This window comes from Bos mutus, chromosome X (genome assembly GCF_027580195.1).
Source record: "Bos mutus isolate GX-2022 chromosome X, NWIPB_WYAK_1.1, whole genome shotgun sequence".
In the NCBI taxonomy this organism is placed as follows: domain Eukaryota; kingdom Metazoa; phylum Chordata; class Mammalia; order Artiodactyla; family Bovidae; genus Bos; species Bos mutus.
This window is the reverse complement of record NC_091646.1, coordinates 93,299,427-93,319,526: the sequence shown is the minus strand read 5'-3', so window position 1 is coordinate 93,319,526 and position 20,100 is coordinate 93,299,427. Positions and strand designations below refer to the sequence as shown.

At 37.2% G+C, this 20,100-nt stretch overlaps 1 protein-coding gene across 1 annotated transcript in view; it reads right to left on the bottom strand.

Annotated features, from left to right (window-relative positions):
* Positions 1–1,563: 1,563 nt before the first annotated feature.
* The window catches only part of RPGR (retinitis pigmentosa GTPase regulator), a 61,632-nt gene continuing 43,095 nt past the window's right edge, over positions 1,564–20,100 (bottom strand). Inside the window, exons 14-17 of the mRNA XM_070365790.1 lie at positions 14,528–14,659; positions 13,062–13,119; positions 11,186–11,274; positions 1,564–2,213 (exon numbers count right to left, since the gene is read on the bottom strand). Coding sequence (XP_070221891.1) covers positions 2,007–2,213; positions 11,186–11,274; positions 13,062–13,119; positions 14,528–14,659 — 486 coding nt within the window. The 3' untranslated portion in view covers positions 1,564–2,006. The remainder of the gene's footprint in view (positions 2,214–11,185; positions 11,275–13,061; positions 13,120–14,527; positions 14,660–20,100) is intronic.

Genomic DNA, 20,100 nt, shown 5'->3' with positions numbered 1-20,100 from the left:
CTTAGCTAGGTCCTCTGTTCAGGGCCTCACAAAGTTGTAATCAGGATCAGCCAGGGCTATGGTCAAATATAAGCATTAAATTCCTCTTCCAGGCTCACTGGTTGCTGGAAGAATTCAGTGTCTTGCAGTTATAGAATACATAGGACCTTCAGATCCTAGAGGCGTCTCACTTTGGCATATGACTCTATAACATGGTAGTTTGCTTCGTCAGGGCTTCCCTGGTGGCTCAGACAGTAAAGAATTAGCCTGCAATGAGGCAGACCTGGGTTCGATCCCTGGGTTGGGAAGATCCCCTGGAGAAGGGAACAGCTACTCACTCCAGTATTCTGGCCTGAAGAATTTCACGGACAGAGGAGCCTGGCAGGCTACAGTTCATGGAGTCACAGAGAGTCGAACACAACTGAGCGACTTTCACACACACACACACACAACACACACACACACACACACACACACACACAAGGCTGCTTCTTCAAGGCCAACAGGAGATCATCTCTACTGCTTTGAATTGCTGTGACTTTGTCCAACTCTGATATCTAGAGATTTTTTGAAAAGGCTAATTCGATTAGGTCAGGCCCACCTAGGATTATCTCTCTTTTGCTTAAAGTTAAATGATTAGGAATTTCAATTATATGTGCAAAATATTTCACCTTCTCCACATAATATAACATAAGCAATGGAGTGCTATCTCATCATAGTCACTGTTTCCCCCTGTACTCAAGGGGAAGGGATTATTCAGGGCACATATACCAGCCGGTGGGAACCTCAGGGGCCATTTTATGATATCTTGCCTATCACACTTGGCATGTCTTAGTATTATTTGTGAGTTTCAGTTCCACTTGGGTTTCTATAGCTTATTTTTTGGCAAAGTATTCTTACAATACTGTACTACAGTGGCGATAGCAAACATTTTTTATTAAATTTACTTTTAATAATATTAGAATTCTACTAAATGTAGTATGAGACTGTTTTGCAAGATTTCAAAATCAGGTCTATTCTAGACTAACATCCTTTTAGCCCTTGTGCATGAAACACAAAGATGGAGTTTATCTGTTCAAATGGAGCAATGGTCGCTGTGATTGAATAAGAAAATGTTTTAGTCAGAAGCTAGAATGGGAAAAATGAAGGCAGTTGCTCAATTTTTTTTGAGTTGCTCCAAGTAGCATCTGTGAGCATAGGAAAGCAATGTTTCTATTCTACCTGACTTACCGCTTTACCCTTCCGATTCCTTGTGGCGGAGCCAACCCTAGTTACCACTGTCAATGCTAGAGACAGCTGAAATGAGCTGGTCAGGCTGTGTCTGGTTCTCCTAGGTTGGTGATCTGTGGCATGGTCAAACAGTGCAGATCACAGCACATAATCTGCAGTGTTTTCATGTCAAACCTCAACAGTTTCTCCACAAAGATGTCCTGTTTACACAGTTGCCCTATTTTCTTTACTCAAAGGTAAATGCATTTTATGTCTTTCAATATTTTTAAATTAATATTTTTGCCCCTGTTTTGTATACTGATACCTCCAAGTACCCCCAAATTTTATTCATATTCATCCATTTAAACAGTGGAACTGACCAGATGTAGTTTATTAAAATATGTTCATTCAAAACAATTTTGACTCAGTTTTTGAAAATTGCAAATACATTCAAAACTGTTACAGTGTCATGAGGTTGCAAATATTGTCTTATGAAATTATAATAAAGTTGTTTAGCAAAACTATGAAATATTATAATTTAACTTTCACATATAAAAATATATTTTATATTGCAACACTGAACAGTTAAGGCCACAACACCTGAAGGAGAGCTGGAGATAAACATATTCTGAACTTGCTTGTCAAAACTGTCAGTATTTAAATAAACATCAAAACTGGTCATACTATTCAAACCAGATAAAACATATTATTAAGTTATATCTTTAAAAGTTTGTTATCAGAAACTTTCTTTCAGAACTCAAAAAATTTTTCAAGTATAAATTACAATGTGCTTGGTGATCATGAACACACAAACATATTCAAAGTATTGTACAAGATTTTGACCTTCTCTCCATATTGGGGGGTGAGGTATCCTGATGATTTTGCCCCATGTGGTTCTGGTTGGCATCTTTCTTATTTCTTTTAAAAGCTATTTGGTCTCCTATTGGTTTTATCTCTGGGAGTGGCTCATTATTAATCTGCACAATTTTCTGACTCATCAATGACATTCTTTTAAAGAGGAAAATCTAGGAAAAAAACACACGCAGAGAATTCACTTCAGTAAATGAAACAGTTACTTAATGGTATTTAGAGGGTATAATTTTCAGTAAGCCTTAACATTATTTCAACACATTTTTATGAGGCACCACATGGTACATTCTCAGCATCTGCCAGCCTTTTTTCTTTTACCAATTGCCATCATGATTCTTCCCTAAAACAAGACCTTTCGGTGTTTACACTTCAACACTATCAGCAGTATTGATATTTGCTATTTGTTATATGTCATTTTTCTTCAAAGAACTAATTTTACTTTGTTTTGTTGTAAGAGGAAAAAAGATGAAAACTGAGATATTCTACAGGAGGACATACCTCCCCGTTCCTCTAGATCAGAATTGATGGCAAAATGTTAGTGCTGCCAAAAGAGTGGGAGCCCCAGGGGTCTGAGTAGGCAGTTCAACACATGGACCACAGACAGGCAGAATGCAGACAATAGCTGAAGAGATGAAAGTACCTCATAACCCAGGGACTCCAGGTGGGCAGAAAAGACAGAAGAAGAAAAGAAACGGAGGAAATGCCTAGTGTAAAGGGAAGCAGAGGAAGAGGAGCCAGCATTGGGAACTGAGTTTTCTAGGAACAAAATCAGGATAAAGAAGGATCTGAGAAATCAGAGGACGAGAATACCAAGAAGAGAGTGGCTATCAAGGCACATGCAAGACACATCAAGGAAGATGATAACTGAAAAGTGCCAAATTATTCAAGGTCTTTGAGGATTTAGCCAGAGAGAAAACAGGATTCCTAAAGAATGGCAATCCAAATAATGGTTTTCACATGATGCCAAAACCAAAAAAGCACCTGAAGATGTCACTTTTTCAGAAATTAAAATGGTGCTAAAAATAATAGCTCAGCCTTCTTTATGGTCCAAATCTCACATGTGTACATGACTACTGGAAAAATCATAGCTTTGACTATACAGACCTTTGTTGGCAAAGTGATATCTCTGCTTTTTAATACGCTGTCTAGGTTTGTCATAGCTTTTCCTCCAAGGAGCAAGCGTCGTTTCATTTCATAGCTATAGTCATCATCCACAGTGATTTTGGAGCCCAAGAAAATAAAGTCTATCATTGTCTGCAGACCATAAAGAAGGCTGAGTGCCAAAGAATTGATGCTTTTAAACTGTGGTGCTGGGGAAGACTCTTAAGATTCCCTGGATAGCAAGGACATCAAACCAGTCAATCCTAAAGGAAATCAACCCTAAATATTCATTTTAGGACTGATGCTTGAAGCTGAAGCTCCAATACTTTCACCACCTGATGCAAAGATCTGACTCACTGGAAAAGACCCTGATGCTGGGGAAGATTGAGGGCAGGAGAAGGCGGAAACAGAGGATGAGACGGTTGGATGGCATCACTGACTCGATGGACATGAGTTTGAGCAAACTCTGGGAGATGGTGGAGGACAGGGAAGCCTGGTGTGCTGCAGTCCATGGGGTCGCAGAATCAGACATAACTGAGTGATTGATCAACAACAACAAATAATAGCTTACCTTTAGTCTTAAAGAATGGAGGAACGAGAATGAAAAGTTCTAACCCAAAAAGTCAAGAGTCTAGAAAAAGAGTCTACGAACTAAAATGCAACAACCTCTGTTCCTGTTATTGTGTAGGAATACACATCTTGAAAAATTCTGCCACTACAAAATAACTAAGAAATGCTGAAGAAGTATACAAAATATAATTTTATAATGTGTAGGCAAGCTCACATAAAAATGAAGGGAAATTCCCATGGGCCAAAAAATGAAGAGGGAGCAGGAAGCCTCAGAGTAAGTTGAGTATTGAAATAGTATTTATTGATCTCATAACTCTTGGATTTTAATTATTTGATCTCACAAAATGTGGAGAACTAGAACTGAGACTCCTGTGTAAAGTAGGGGCCCTCTAAGGACTAGGCCTTTAATGTAAGTCTATCTACAAATATTGGAAGGTAACAAAATAACATCTCTCTCAGCTTAACAGTGTTTTCCTAATGTGAGTTTGGGGTTCACATGTACAGTAATCATGGGAAACCCTTAACTGAGACATTAACTGAAAATGGTCCTGGAACGGTAACACCAAGGGGAATTAACAGAATTTTATACAAATTCTCTATGGATCGACTTACCCCAATCTAAGCTTTAAAGCATTTCTACAAAAAGTCTTGGTTAAACATGAACTCACAATCCAAATTTCAAAGAAGGAAACAAGACACCATTAGCAAGTGACCAAAGCAACAGATTTAGACTCTGGAGGATATCTGACACTGGAATAACTACATACAGAGAGGACTATAATAAAAAACACAAACATAAAACAAGGTATTAGTTTTTACAGTATCATATTTGAAAAAGAGTTGAAATTGAATATTTCTCTTCAAAATGTGAAAGATAACTGAAATTAAAACTCAGTAGGGAGGTTAAATAGCAGATTAGTCTTTAGATGAAAAGATAACTATGAAAAAGACAAGCCCTGAAATTTCCCAAATATCACTTAGATATAGAAAATATTAAAATGATATTTAAAAGACACAGATAACAGAATGAAAAGTTTTATTATATTTGACTTGCAAAGAGAAGAAATATTCAAAAATATAATGGATGAGAATTTTCTTAAAATGATGAATGACATGAATTTTCAGATTCAAGAGTCATAATGAATTAGAAGAAAGTTAAAGTAAAAAAAAAAAAAAAAACACCTCACATCTAGGCATCATATAGTGAAATGAAGCACATCAAAGACAATGTAAAAAGCAGCCAGAGAGAAATGACAGAGTATATGTGAAATTATTGGCCAATATACTCAAGCAAAGGTCTTAATAGCAACAATGGGAGCAGATACTAAAAGAAAATAACTGTCAATCAGCCATACTACCATTAATTTTCAAGTGAAAGAAACGAAAAAGTTAACTACAGAAAAAAATTTATGACAGTAACTTCCAAAAGATTTCTTCAGGAAGAATAAAAACAACATTACAGAAAGGACATGTGAGATGTGAAAAGGAATGGTGAATAAAGAAAGCAGTATAACAATAACGTTATTTGATTGATGAGGTTAAAAAATTAAAATACTTGATACAATAATATGTAAAATGGGAAGAAAGGGGTGATAGAAAACTCTTCTAAGATCCTGGTAATATTTGGGGGAAAGGAACATTCATTAGCATTAGATTTTAGGTACTGTATATGTTAACATTTTTAAAGTCAGAATCCAGCTTATAGTCATTTTCAAGAGATGCATCTAAACTACAAATAAAAATATAAGAACGAAAAAGGATATATCTGATAAAATAAAGTAGCATTTTTTTTTAGGGACAAAGAAAAACACTACCAATGGTAAGAAAATAGACTTAAACCTAATGGCATCGATAATCAGATTAAATATTAAATAAAGATTAAATATAAATGGTCTAAATACTCCACTTAAAAGGCAGAGGTTTTTAGATAAGATAAAAAAGCAGGACCCATCTATGTGCGTGCGTGCTAAGTTGCTTCAGTCATGTCTGACTCATTGCTACCCTATGGACTGTAGCCCTCCAGGCTCCTCTGTCCCATGGGATTCTCCAGGCAAGAATACTGGAGTGCACTGTCATGCCCTCTTCCAGGGGTCTTCTCAACCCAGAGATCAAACCAGCATCTCTTACGTCTACTGCACTGGCAAGTGGGTTCTTTACCACTTCTTATGTCTCCTGCATTGGCAGATGGGTTCTTTACCACTAGTGCCACTGGGGTCTAAATGCTCCAATTAAAAGGCGGAGATTTTCAGATTAAATAAAAAAGCAAGACCCATCTACATGTTGCCTAAATCAAATGTACTTCAAATGTTAAATCACAAATGGTTTAAAAGTAAAGTATGTTAAAAGATAACTCTAATTCAAAGCCATAAAGTGGCTATATAATATCAAATCAAGTAGATTTTAGAACAAAGAATATTATTAGGGATAAAGAAAGTCATTTAATGATGACGAAGGAGTCAATTCAGAAGCTGTAACAATTTTAAACATTATATAGAATACAACCAAATAACAGCTTTAAGATATATCAAGCAAAAATTAATAGAAGCACAAGGAAAAGTAGCAAACCCACAACTATAGTAAGGGATTTTAATACTTTTCTTTCAATAATAGAACAAGTAGACAAAAAATCAGGAAGGAAAGAAACTTGAACAACACTATCGACCAACTTGACCTAATTGCCATTGATAGAACACTCCTCCCAACAACAGTATTCTTCTCAACCTTCTTCTCAAATGAACATTTACCAAGATAAACCTGATTGTGGGTGATAAAACATGTCTCAATAAATTCAGAAGGAATCAATTCATACTAAGTATTCCTCCAGTCACAATGTAATTAGAAATTAATGACAAAAAGATGACTAGAAAAATCCCTTGCCTTGCTAAGACACTTCAATCGTGTCCAACTCTTTGTGACCCCATGGACTATAGCCCACCAGGCTCCTTGGTCCATGGGATTCTCCACTCAAGAACACTGGAGTGCATTGCCATTTCCTCCTCCAGGGGATCTTCGCCACCCAGGGATTGAACCTGAATCTCTTATGCCTCCTGCATTAGCAGGCAGGTTCTTTACCACTAGCACCACCTGGGAAGCCCAGAAAAATTCCTAAATACGTAGAAATTAAATAACCCATGAGTCAAAGAAGAAATCAAAAGGGAACTCAGAAAGTATTTTGAACTGGATAAAAATGAAAACACAACATAACAAGTACTTCAGGGGAACTTTACAGCACAAAAAGCCAAATAGAAAAAAGAAGAAAGGTCTCAAATCAGTGACCTCAACTTTCATGTTAAGAAAAATTCAACAAAATATTGCAAAAGGAAATTTGAAAAGACATCAATAAGAGAAATGTCATGTTCATTAATTAGGAGACTTAATATTGTTGAAATATTAATTCTCCCCAAATTTATCTATAGATTCAAAAACAATTTCAAATCAAAATCTCAGCAGGCATTTTTTTTTCAGTCATTGACAAACTGATTGTAAAAATTCACATGCTTAAGTACAAAAGGTCTAGAAGAGCCAAAATATGTCTGAAAAGGCACAAAATTGGAGGATTAACTTTCTGATTTCAAGACTTACATTAAAGCTATAGTCATCCAGACAGTGTGGTACTGGCACAAGATAAACAGATCAAAGGAACAGAATACAGAGTCTAGAAAACGGTTCATACATAAAAAATCAATTGCTTTCTGAAAAAGGTATGAAGGTAATTCAGTAGAGAAGGGATAGGCTTCTTTTTTTCAACAGATGATGCTAGAATAATTGTCCATATGCAAAAAAAAAAAAATAGAACTTCAATCCATACCTTTACCACAGTAAGAAATTAACTCAAAATGGAACACCACTCAGGAATATAAAGGAATGAACTATGATACACGCATGGATGAATCTCAAAACAGTTACCAGTGATTTGCTGAGTATGGCATGGGGATGTGGGGTGTAGACAGAGATTACAAAGAGGCACAAAGAACCGTCTGCTCATAATGGCACTGTTCACACCCTTGATTGTGATTATGCTTTCACGGGTGTATATTATGTTAAAATTAATCATACTACATACTTCAAAAATGCATAGTTCATTTTAGGTAAATTATATCTAAATAAAGCTATTTTTAAAAAGCAGGGGAGTAATTATTGGGTGGGTATGAAAGAGATCCTCTCATGTATTAAGCCTGAGAAAACTGATGCTACTGCTGCTAAGTCACTTCAGTCGTGTCCGACTCTGTGCGACCCCAGAGACGGCAGCCCACCAGGCTCCCCCATCCCTGGGATTCTCCAGGCGAGAACACTGGAGTGGGTTGCCATTTCCTTCTCCAATGCATGAAAGTGAAAAGTGAAAGGGAAGTCACTCAGTCGTGTCTGACCCTTAGCATGGACTGCAGCCTACCAGGCTCCTCAGTCCATGGGATTTTCCAGGCAAGAGTACTGAAGTGGGGTGCCATTGCCTTCTCCGAGAAAACTGATAGCAGCAGGAAACTATAAGTGTAATTGACCTAAGATTTTCTTCACAACACAGTAAAACTGTGTACTTGGGGCAAACGTGCTGAGTTGTGCTGCCATGGTGAATAAAGCATAGTATCAGAGAAAAGGAAGCCATCAGGAAAGGTAAGACCCCACATACATGATTTTTGGTGGAGAAATTCTCATCTCAGCTTCTTGTATTTATGGTCATGACAATTAATAAGAAATCAACTGACTGTGCACTGGTATGGGGAATTATCCAGGAATCTGCCATGTTCTAGCTAGTTTCTGAGGGACAGCAGTGGTTTTTTAACCTCTGTATATCTGAAGCTTTCAGCCTTGTGCCTGGCACATAAGAGGCCTCCAGTAAATATATGCTAAATAAATACATAAATAAACTAATTTCTGATGGGAAGGAATTATTATTAATGGCTAAGAAGCTTCCTGCTTTTTTCATTAGCTTACTTAGCTGGAAATTAAGCCAATAACACATTTTTCTTAGTGGCCAACTGTGCATCCAAATTTGCTACAATTTGGAAAAGCAGTATCTGGCAATTTCCAGATATAACAATCATCAAAAATCTCTGGCACCAATTAAAATCATGGGTCCTAACCTGGCTATCCAAAACATTTAAAATCATCAAAACAAAATTCAATGGTGAATTCTGTCTTACAGACACCAAGAGTGTAATTAGTTCTTTTCTTTTTTGTTTTTTAGATTATCTTTGGAGTGGCTGTCTAATTAAGGGAAGGGGTGTAAAATTTCAAACACATAATTATTTTGATATGAGTTAAAGCATCATTTATTTCCCAAGTTTTAAAAACAGCTTGATTTGTTTGGCTTAGATGGTATAAATAGGTTAGAGACATTGTAAATTAAAATATATCATGTGGGAAGGATTGGAAAAAAATTTCATCCAAATCATCTATTAACTTTTTAAAATATATAGAATAACAGCCTATTCTTTAAGTTCGAAGTATATTTATTACTGCTTGACTTTTAAAAATATAATTTTCATTACTTTTTGTTTCTTTTCTTTAACCAAGGTCATGTATACTTACTGAATTATATTTTTCCATTAGGTATAAATGAGAAATTAAGCAGAATCAAGTCTGAGACTGAATTCGTCAGCCTGGCACTCTGTATCCTGGCCTGGCCTCACCTTTGTCGTGTGGGCTGGCAGGGCTCCCCACTTGGCCTGCTGTTACAGGTGCCTGCCACACCATGTTCCTTCCCTGGCTCAGGCCTCCCCTGTCCCGTGTATTCAAATGCTACCATCTATCGACAATGCTGAAGACTGGAGAGCCTGAAATGTTCCCTAAACTCGACCATGTATTCTAGAATAAGCATTTTCATTTGGTCAGAGGTGTGTTTCAGTTATTTTTTTTTTTTTCTGCTGCTTTATTTCACGTTTCCTCTCCTTGGGTTCTCATGTCTCCTGACTCCTTTACTTTTCATCCTTCTCCCTCATATCTGATTTTCTTTGCCAGACTCTCTCCCTGAGCTCTTTATAATTGAAAAAAGTTTTCACAGGAAAGCTACAAAGTGTAGTGGTGGAGTATCTGTTAAATGTTCTGTTCTACTAGACAGAAAATCTAGAAAGTCCCTAAGTCCTGATGAAATGTTCTAGCGATGCCCATTATGATTCTAAAAAGGATAATTATTCTGAAGTGTCCTTTGAGCCAGGTCAAAGACATCTTTAGGTACAGTAATCCAAACTTCTAAGATACTTTTAGAAAGATAAAAATGGTCATGAAGAAATATTAGCAAAATATAGTAATATGGATATTTGGGCTAAAATAACTGTTGACATTTCTGAAGTAATTCTGAAAGAAATTTCAGAGTGCCATATTACCCACAAAGATGGCAAAAGACAACTGTTTACTACCCTAAGGATGGCTCCTGGCTTTACCTTCATTCTTTCCTCTTTCTTACCCCCTTACATTTTACAATTCATTGTCAACCAAAAATATTTACTAAGCATTTGTCACATACCAGGAACTGTGATGTGTGCCACTAGAAAGCAAAATAGAAAATGGTTTCTGTCCCCATGGAGCTGAAGGCCAGTGGGGAGATACAGACATAAAGTAAACAAATATACAAATGACTATGTAATTGCAAACTGTGACAAACACTAAGAAGTATAAGGAAAAGGGTACTATGTAAGAGAATAATAATGAGACATAATTTATATAAGTGCTGTTGGTCACAAAAGGCCTCTGTGGAAATGACATTTAAGCTGAGACCTAAGGTTGAATAAGAATTTAACAAAGCTTTTCATTTTCTTGTCTTCCATGTTTCCTTCTAACACTTACACCTGGAAATGTGGTCTCATGATTAAATCAAGTTCTTTTTCAAGTGGAAAGGCTAATTTACTTCCAAGAAGAAGAAACGTTATCTATCAGACTTGTAAAAACTCCAAAACAAGTATCAGTCAGGAGACACTGAAGTAGCATGTTGTCTTCTAAGCACAATCATCAATTTTTTTTAATCCATCCTATTTCTTTTTACTTAGCCTTACTCTCTTCTAGATTCTCAGGATAGTATGCTACTGCTAAGTCACTTCAGTCGTGTCCGGCTTTGTGTGACCCCATAGGCAGAAGCCCACCAGGCTCCCCCGTCCCTGGGATTCTCCAGGCAAGAACACTGGAGTGGGTTGCCATTTCCTTCTCCAAGTATACTCTTATAATTAAGCAATAGAGTTCTTTAATGTATCTTTTCCTGTATGATAAATCAGTATGCATGGGATGGTTGAAAGGAACATGTTATTACATTTTGGAAGAGCAACTTGAATCATAATCTTGAATCATAATGTCCAATAAGTAAATAGGCACGTTAAAAACGTGAAACATCACCTGGAATTTATCACATGTTCTTGGGCCACCAAAACTCATATTAAGGGAGTTAAATTATGCGGATCATTATATAAAAGTAGAAGAAGCAATTCAATACTTTGGCCTTAACACTAAATGAAAAATTCATTTCACTTACCTTCGATTTTTTTATGTCTTTAGTTGGTGTTGATTCATTATCTTCCAGGATTTCCGAAGAACTACTCTTTGCACGATCACACATATTTCCTATGATAGGATATATTATGAAATATTTTTTTCTAACTAATGAAAAAAAGAAAAGTCCTGCTGCTTTCTGTGAAACACTATCAACCATGAATTATGGGGTAATACTAAAGAGTAGTGGACAACTGCGTATTTCTTGAAAAGTTAAGGCAAAATTATCAGAATGACCTAATGAATGCTATAAATGTTTAGATGATCAGTACCCAAATATAGCAAAGTGAAAGTGAAGTCACTCAGTCGTGTCTGACTCTTTGCGACCCCATGGACTGTAGCCTACCAGGCTTCTCCGTCCATGGGATTTTCCAGACAAGAATACTGGAGTGGGTTACCATTTCCTTCTCCAGGGGATCTTCCTGACCCAGAGATCGAACCCAGGTCTCCTGCATTGGAGGCAGATGCTTTAACCTCTGAGCCACCAGGGAAGCCCTAACCAACGCTATAAATGTTTAGATGCTGCTGCTGCTAAGTCACTTCAGTCGTGTCCGACTCTGTGCGACCCCATAGATGGCAGCCCACCATGCTCTGCCGTCCCTGGGATTCCCCAGGCAAGAACACTCGAGTGGGTTGCCATTTCCTTCTCCAGTGCATGAAGGTGAAAAGTAAAAGTGAAGCGCTCAGTTGTATCTGACTCTTCACGACCCCATGGACTGAAGCCTACCAGGCTCCTCTGTCCATGGGATTTTCCAGGCAAGAGTACTGGAGTGGGTTGCCATTGACAACTGTAAATGTTAGGGACGATATAAAGTAAAATATAAAGTACCTTTTAAAATAATAAACTTAGTTGTAATGAAATTATCTGTACCCAAATGGACATGTTATATTTTTTGGTGTTTCAAATTAATCCATATGTTACATAGCTGAATAATGATCTTGCAAGTATACTCATGAAGCATGTGCATCCTTCTAATTTTATATGATCAACAGCCTAAATCTTTAATTTCTTTTTAACATATTAGGTTATAGGGTGTAGAATACTTAGCAATGACAAATATTTTAACATTTTGCTTAAAATATTCTAAAACTTACTATCTTTCTGCAGAAGTTAGAAGGAAAAAAGTATTAGGGGAACTATTCTTTCTTTTGCTTAAATTCAGATGAGATATGCACTACTATAGAGAGTTATTTGTAATGACATTGCAGCAAAAGCACACTGTGATGTTATGGTGTGGAAAATAATATAGGGCTCATAGAGCAAAAACACCAATGGTTTGGGTGTAGAAACTGCAGGTCTCAAGGGCAGTCACAGTCTCTTCTGTTCTGCGGCACCTGTTCTCTGACACCAGCAGCAAGGCTTGGGAAAGGATTCCTCTGAAACGCCTGTGGTACCATCAAAGACTCATGTCTAGGCTCTGGGGGAAATAACTGGATGGCCTGCTGTGGCTCTAGGCCAGCATGGACATTGGTGACAGGGTCTGGCAGTGCTCACCAGACATATAAATGGGGATCTGGGACAAATGCCCGACTTCATAGTACTGACTGAAAAAAACAAGCTGTAAAAAGGCTGTTCTAAATTACTTAACACTGACACATGAGCAGCCATGAGCAAAGGGAATATTTCCATGTAAAGAAGCTATGGTGGTGATCAATGAGAACACATAATACTGTACCACATATTTCATAGCTTATGAGGGTCATGTGACAATAAAAAGTGTACAATAGAATACATGTGTGTAAGCTATGTGCTTAGTTACACAGCACAGTATATATATATCTGTAGGTACACATGAACGTAGTATGCTATGTATCTAGCCTTTTTAAAAGTATACTTTCGAAGTCAAATATGCTCACACCTTTTGGATTTTCATTGTATTCATGAATGGCTCGTTCCTCTCGGTTGACTTTTTCATCCTATAAACAATAAAGAAATAATATAATAAAAAACATATTTGTGCTGGGCTAGAAAACCTAGTCTTGGTTTTAAGCAGAGTTCTAGAGTCGGTCTCTAGCTAATAACATAAACGTGTGACAATTACTTCTCTTTGCTGGACTCTTACCTTAGATAATTGCTAATATCCTTCGCTAGCATAAAACTGTATGATTAACAAGAACTGTATATTCAAGAATTCTACTCAAAGAAGATTCAGGAACATTGATTGGTATATGAATTAGCTCAACATTTTGTAATGTCAAATTGGAGTTTAATGAATTCTATGCTAAATAATTTCAGGGACCACCATAGCTGGAACTCATAAATATTCCTTATAAAACAGAATTTTCCCCTTATTCTGAAAGAAAACAACAACTGCTAGAATGTATTTTTCCCTCAGTGAAAGGAGTCTTGGAAAAAGAAGGAAGTAAGGGAGAGAATGACCTCTAGAGCACAATACCATTTCGTAAGTTAAAAATACATACATACAAAACAATATATGTTTTACAAGTACATATGCAAATAAAAGGAAAGCATGTTTTAATGGTTGTCTATGTTAAGGAAAAGGGGAATGTGGAGCTCAAAGGGAATCAATTTAAATAAAGAGAGAAGAGTGTTTCATTAATGAGATGGCATGATTAACTCAGAGCTCTTTGGAACTGATCTAAAAAATGAAATGAAAATGAATCAATACAGTATCATTTGGTTTGGGTTTCTGAATTCCATACCTCTGAAATGAATCCAGAAAATGAATGATTTCAAACCTACCACCTGTCTCCTAGCAGGGTCACTAGAGGAAATCTGCCAATTGGAAGAGATTGTTTTGGCATCTCTAGCTCCACTTTCAGGATTACTTTCTTTTCCTCACGGAGGCCTCCTCCCATTCCTCCTATAAATACTTTCTCCCAGACCACATCTGTGCAGAATCAATCACAACCTCAAACACTGCCGTGAACAACTTTCATTTGTCCACGGCCATGTAAAAATACACATGTATGTGTGCATGTACACATCCCATTTCTGCCGCTAGTACTGGGCTGCTAATGTTGTAATTTTATCATTTCAAGGACCTGGTGCTAAATCTCGTGGTTAATTTCTCAAGAGTGTACTATACTGGCCCATATTAATTTCCTTTCACTCATCTGAAGAACGGAATGCTACCAAGAAGTGTGGAAAGAATGCCAGAGGGGAAAAAAAGGGTGCCTGATTCAGAAATCTGCCTGTTTTGTCCTACAGCATATGAACAAAGTCATTCACAGAAGTATTTCTGTTCTCCATGGACGTTGGAATCTGCCCTCTGCAGAGACCAGGAGACCTATAAGCTTTTTCTTGAGCAGGATCTCAGGATTTAAGCACATATCATCATACATTTTTAATGGCTGTCAATACCTTTTTAACAGAGTTGTCAGTGTCACTGTGATCGTCTTTAGGAACACTCTTATCGTCTCCTGTATCTTCCTTCTTGCCTTCTGTATATTTGTCTGTTTCCTCAGCCAGCTTATTTTCGAAAAGTTCATGATCCTGTGACAAAATTGATAATCAAGGAAGAGTTAAACTTTTCTTTTTTTAAAAAATAAGAGATGTGATATTGCTGTCATAAATAATTTATACCATTTCAAAGAACACACAGACTATGAATTCAAATATGAAAGTCAAAGAAGTAAAATACTGAATAATCCATGCCCCATATCAAGTTACTATATTACCAAGGATTTTATACATGTTAGTTACTCTAGTTCAACATTTTCAATGACTAGGGTTCCCAAGTTCTTTTCTGCACCTACAGTAAGGTTAAAATAGAAAATCAAAATGCTTTCTGGGCTGTTTCAAAAGAATGCTTTTAAATATTAGAGAAGTTCAAAAGCTTTCTAGCTGCTGTAGCATAACATAATCATATGTATATACTATGTTCATTTCCCAAAACATAGGGATTTAAAATCACTTCAGAAGTACAATTCACCAGTATCCAAGAGAGAGGTAACTATAATTACTTACATTCTGGGAAAAAGATAAAGGGATGCTTGGAGCTGGTGCACTGGGACGACCCAGAGGGAGGGTATGGGGAGGGAGGAGGGAGGAGGGTTCAGGATGGGGAACACAGGTATACCTGTGGCGGATTCATTTCGATATTTGGCAAAACTAATACAATATTTGTAAAGTTTAAAAATAAAATAAAATTAAAAAAAAAAGATAAAGGGACATAGGCAGTTTAAGTGGTTTGCTCTTGGCTATTTGAAGCAGATGGAAAACCAAACAGAGGCAGAACTTTGTCCATCTGCCTCCTGTCCAGTTAATCTAAATTATAAAATAACCTGTCTATGGATTTGGTAGACTGATAATAAATCATGTAATGCTCGTTAAAGGCAGAAAATATTAGTTTTACCCTTTATTCTATATTGATTATATATTTTTTGCCATTTCATGTTTTGGGTGGGAAACTGCTTATTTATTGTCATTAAGAGACTGGAGTCTTTATTGGACATTTTTACCTACGCTTTTCATTTATGCACTTCACTAAAGGCACAATGGCCCCTAAAACAGGTGACACAGTAAGTAATCTGTGCCATTCACTCCTTTGAAGACTGTTTTTACAAAGTTCACCTTAGCCATATTTGCCTGAGACCATATAGGTCCTTTATATCCCTTCAACACTGTAACTAGCAGCTCATGGTCACCTTCCTAGTGGCTATTTGGCTAAGGAGAAGCCTGATACCCAACAGAATCTTTATTGGGTGGTTAGAAAAGAATGTCTCTAATAATTAACTCACCTTTTTTTTTTTCCTGGAAAAAAGTATTAATTGTGAGAGTTCAAGCTAGGGAAAGAATGTATTTCACACCTCAGTAACACATGTAAGTGGCATCCTCAGGCCAGTAGCACTAAGGGTATGGCCTGATAGCACTCCCACTGAGGACAAGCAATCCAGAAGTGAAGCCTTGAGATTGTAAGAGTTTCAGAAGTTACTGTGGGAGGCCTTAATTTCGGTTAATCAAGGTCATGAGGTAGTGCACTCAGGAGGGGAATACAGGAGAAGGAAACAGGGTAGAGAGTTACACTGAAGGATGTGCTACATGTTTAGGTTGGGTAGGGTTCGTGACAAGGTAGCTACCCTTTACCAAGGACTCCCTAAAGCTTTCTTTTTCTTCTGCATGCTTTTCCCTCTAAGTGACTTACATATTATGGCTAGCCAAATGCACGTGACAGTAAATAAAATAATCAGAGATCACTTCACCTTGGAAGAGAATGGGAAACAAGTTTACTAGAGTTAAGACTTAGGTCTGATAAGTAGATGTATTTATAAATGTACATTATCTGAAGGCCAACTAGAAAGGAACAGAGCTCTTGAGACAGAGAACTTCAGACTCTGCCCACTTATCTCCCAGAGGGAGGGGCAGTGAGCTCTATCCCATCAAAGTCCTCATTTCTTGGACAGTTTGGATAATCTAGGAGCTGTGTCAATTGTAACTGTGCTAGTCTACTAAGGTATTAATGTAGCCATAGGATATCATGCTATTATGAAAAGAAACATGGAGCTTTACCTGATTTTAGAAGCAAGACATCTTGCTTTTTTTTTATAATAAACTATTGGGTTGGCCAAAAGGTTCTTTTTCTTCCCCATAAGATGGCTCTAGTAGCATTTAGTTGTCTTTAACTTCATTCAAGACAATTTTGTTAGATTGTATTGTGATGGCTGTCATATCAGCACACATTAAAAAACTTATCAAAATTGGTGAATTTTTGTGTAGCCATTTTGATATTGAAGATGGAAGGAAAAAGCAACATACTATGCTGTATTATTTCAAGAAAGGTAAAAATACAACAAAAATGTAAAAAAAAAAAAAAAAAGATTTGTGCAGTGTATGGAGAAGGTATGGAGAAGTGTATGGAGAAATGATTGATTATTGAGTGTGTCAAAAGAGGTTTCCGAAGTTTCATGCTAGAGATTTCTTGCTGGATGATGCTCCCCAGTCAGGCAGACCAGTTGAAGTTGATAGTGATCAAATCGAAACATTGAAAACAATCAATGTTATACCATGAGAGAGATAGCTGACATACTCAAAATAATCAAATCAAATGTTGAAAATCACTTGCACCCATTTGGTTATGTTCATCACTTTGATGTCTGGGTTGCACATAAGTGGAAAAAAAAAAACCTTCTTGACTGTATTTCTGCATCCAATTCTCAATGAAAAACAAAAACATTCCATTTTTAAAACAAATTGTAAGCAATTAGAAGTGGATACTGTATGATAATGTGGAATGGAAGAGACCACCAACCACACCAAAGGCTGATTTTCATCCAAAGAAAGTGATGTTGTGTACGTGGTGGGATTGGAAGGGAGTCCTCTATTATGAGCTCCTTCCGGAAAACCAAATGATTAATTCCAACAAGTACTGCTCTCAATTAGACCAACTGAAAGCAGTACTCTACGAAAAGCGTCTGGAATCAGTCAACAGAGAACACATCATCTTCTATGAGGATAATGCAAGACCATATATTTCTTTGATGACCACACAAAAACTGTTCAGCTTGGCTGGGAAGTTCTGATTCATCCACTGTATTCACCAGACATTGCACCTTCAGATGCCCTTTTGGTCTTTACAAAATTCTCTTAATGGAAAAATTTCAATTCCCTGAAAAACTATAAAAGGCACCTAGAACAGTTTTTTGCTCAAAAAGATACAAAATTTGGGGAAGATGGAATTATTAAGTTGCCTGGAAAATGGAAGAAGATAGTGGAACAAATCAGTGAACACATTGTTCAGTGAAGTTCTTGGTGAAGATGAAAAATGTGTCTTTTATTTATACCTTAAAAACCAAAAGAACTTTTGGGCCAACCCAATACAATTTTACTCATTAACTTTATGTAAATCTACATGAAGAACTGTTGGAACTATATCATTTTCTAAGTTTGAGAAAGCTCTTAGAAAATGAATTTGCGATTGAAATCACATCAATTGTAGCACTTTGCACTTAATTAAGCACGTTTAAAATTAATCTATACATATCTGGACAACTACTTTTAAGTCACATATAGCACTTACCTTCAAACTGAAACAATTTAGGAGAGATTGGCAGAATACTGTCATTTTATAAAAAGAAAGGATAAAGTTTAAATACATTCTTGTCACCAGAACCACATTAGATGTAAAGAGGTATTCTGGAGTGATCACGGGAAATCATCTTTGTGCTAGGACCCCAGTGAAGAAGTGACTGGGCCTGGCTCCCACCAAAGAACCCTTGTTTCATTGGTCAGACACAGCGAGGGGACCTGCAGTCTTTGGTCTGCTGCTGCTGCTGCTGCTGCTAAGTCGCTTTAGTCGTGTCGGACTCTGTGCGACCCCATGGACGGCAGCCCACCAGGTTCCCCGGTCCCTGGGATTCTCCAGGCAATAACACTGGAGTGGGTTGCTATCTCCTTCTCCAAAGCATGAAAGTGAAAAGTGAAAGTGAAGTCGCTCAGTCGTGTCCGATTCTTAGCGACCCCATGGACTGCAGCCTACCAGGCTCCTCCGTCCATGGGATTTTCCAGGCAAGAGTACTGGAGTGGGGTGCCATTGCTGTCTCTGCAGTCTTTGGTCTAGACCAGGGCAATAGTTTTTACATTTCTTAGGGGAAATACTAAGAAACCAAATGTTTCTCAAAAGGTTTCAGTTTCCTTAAGAAATGAATATATTGTATGCTTTAAAAACTAGAGATTGCAATCAGAAGTTGGCCAAGTGGTCACCCTGGAGGGGGTGGCGGATGGGAGGGGATTGAAGAGGCGCTTCTAGGGAGCTGACACTGTGCTTTTCCTTGATCTGGATGTTGACTATATAGGTGTGTACAGTTTGTAGAAAATACATTGAACTATATATGCATGAGATATATACTTGCCTATGTATTAATTTCAAAAGAGTTTTTTAAGTTAAAAAAAAGACTATAATGTGTAAAATTTTGCTCTACAATTCTGGATTCATGACTTGCCTCAGTGTCACAGAGGATAGAAAATATTTTCCAAACAACAAAATAAAATACAGCATAGAACTTTATACCTAAGTCATCAGGTGGGAAAGTGCATATTTTAAAATCTCAGTTTCAAGGTATTTTTTTTTTTTAGGACAAGAAGAGCTGACATATAAGTGCATGTTTTAACTACACTAGAAATAACTGAGGCTGGAGTGGAGAGTGCAAAGAGCACTAAATACAAAGATCTAAACACTGTTTTCTAAGCCTTGCTCCACCTCTCTTGGCCTGAGCAAGGCATCTACCTACTTATTGTCTGTCTATAAAACAGAAAAATGACATTTATCAACACCTATCTAGGAGGGTCTGTATCAAGATGAAAAAGTCTGTTTACAGAGAAAATAACATGAGCAAATAAGTATTTGTATGTAAACAGAAGTGATTTTGTGAAGTCCATCCTATAAAAAGTGAGATAGAATCCCAAGTGTGCATGGAGGATTGTCACAAAACAAGAAGCTTGGACACTTTTTGCCATGTCCCAGATCGTATCAATAGAAAGTAGTTCATTTAAAGTGTACAATTATCTGTTCTAGTCTCTTGTAACACATCCTTTATTCTCTGCCAGGTGCCTGGCAGCCAGAGCAAGAGAGGGAAGAAGTCCTGTCAGGGAGGCCTCCACTGGGCTATAGACCTGTGTTGCCACCGGGCATGATACTCTTAGACACTCAAGTTTTCCAAGCGAAGCCCACAAAACAAGTGTTTTCAATGTAAAATCTGATATTTCAATGTTGGCATCTGATTCAAATGTTTATAAAATCACTATGTACACCAAACAAGTCTATCAGCTGGAGTGCACCCACAGGCTGCCAGTTGTGACTTCCCAATTCTTTGCTTCTAATGACACCATTATCTCTAAACTTCCCCTTCTTTCTATGTGCCAATCTGTTACTTCATTGCTAACCCTATATTTCCAGCAGCAAATACATTACAGTAAGACTCTGAAAAGAGGCCTGAAAA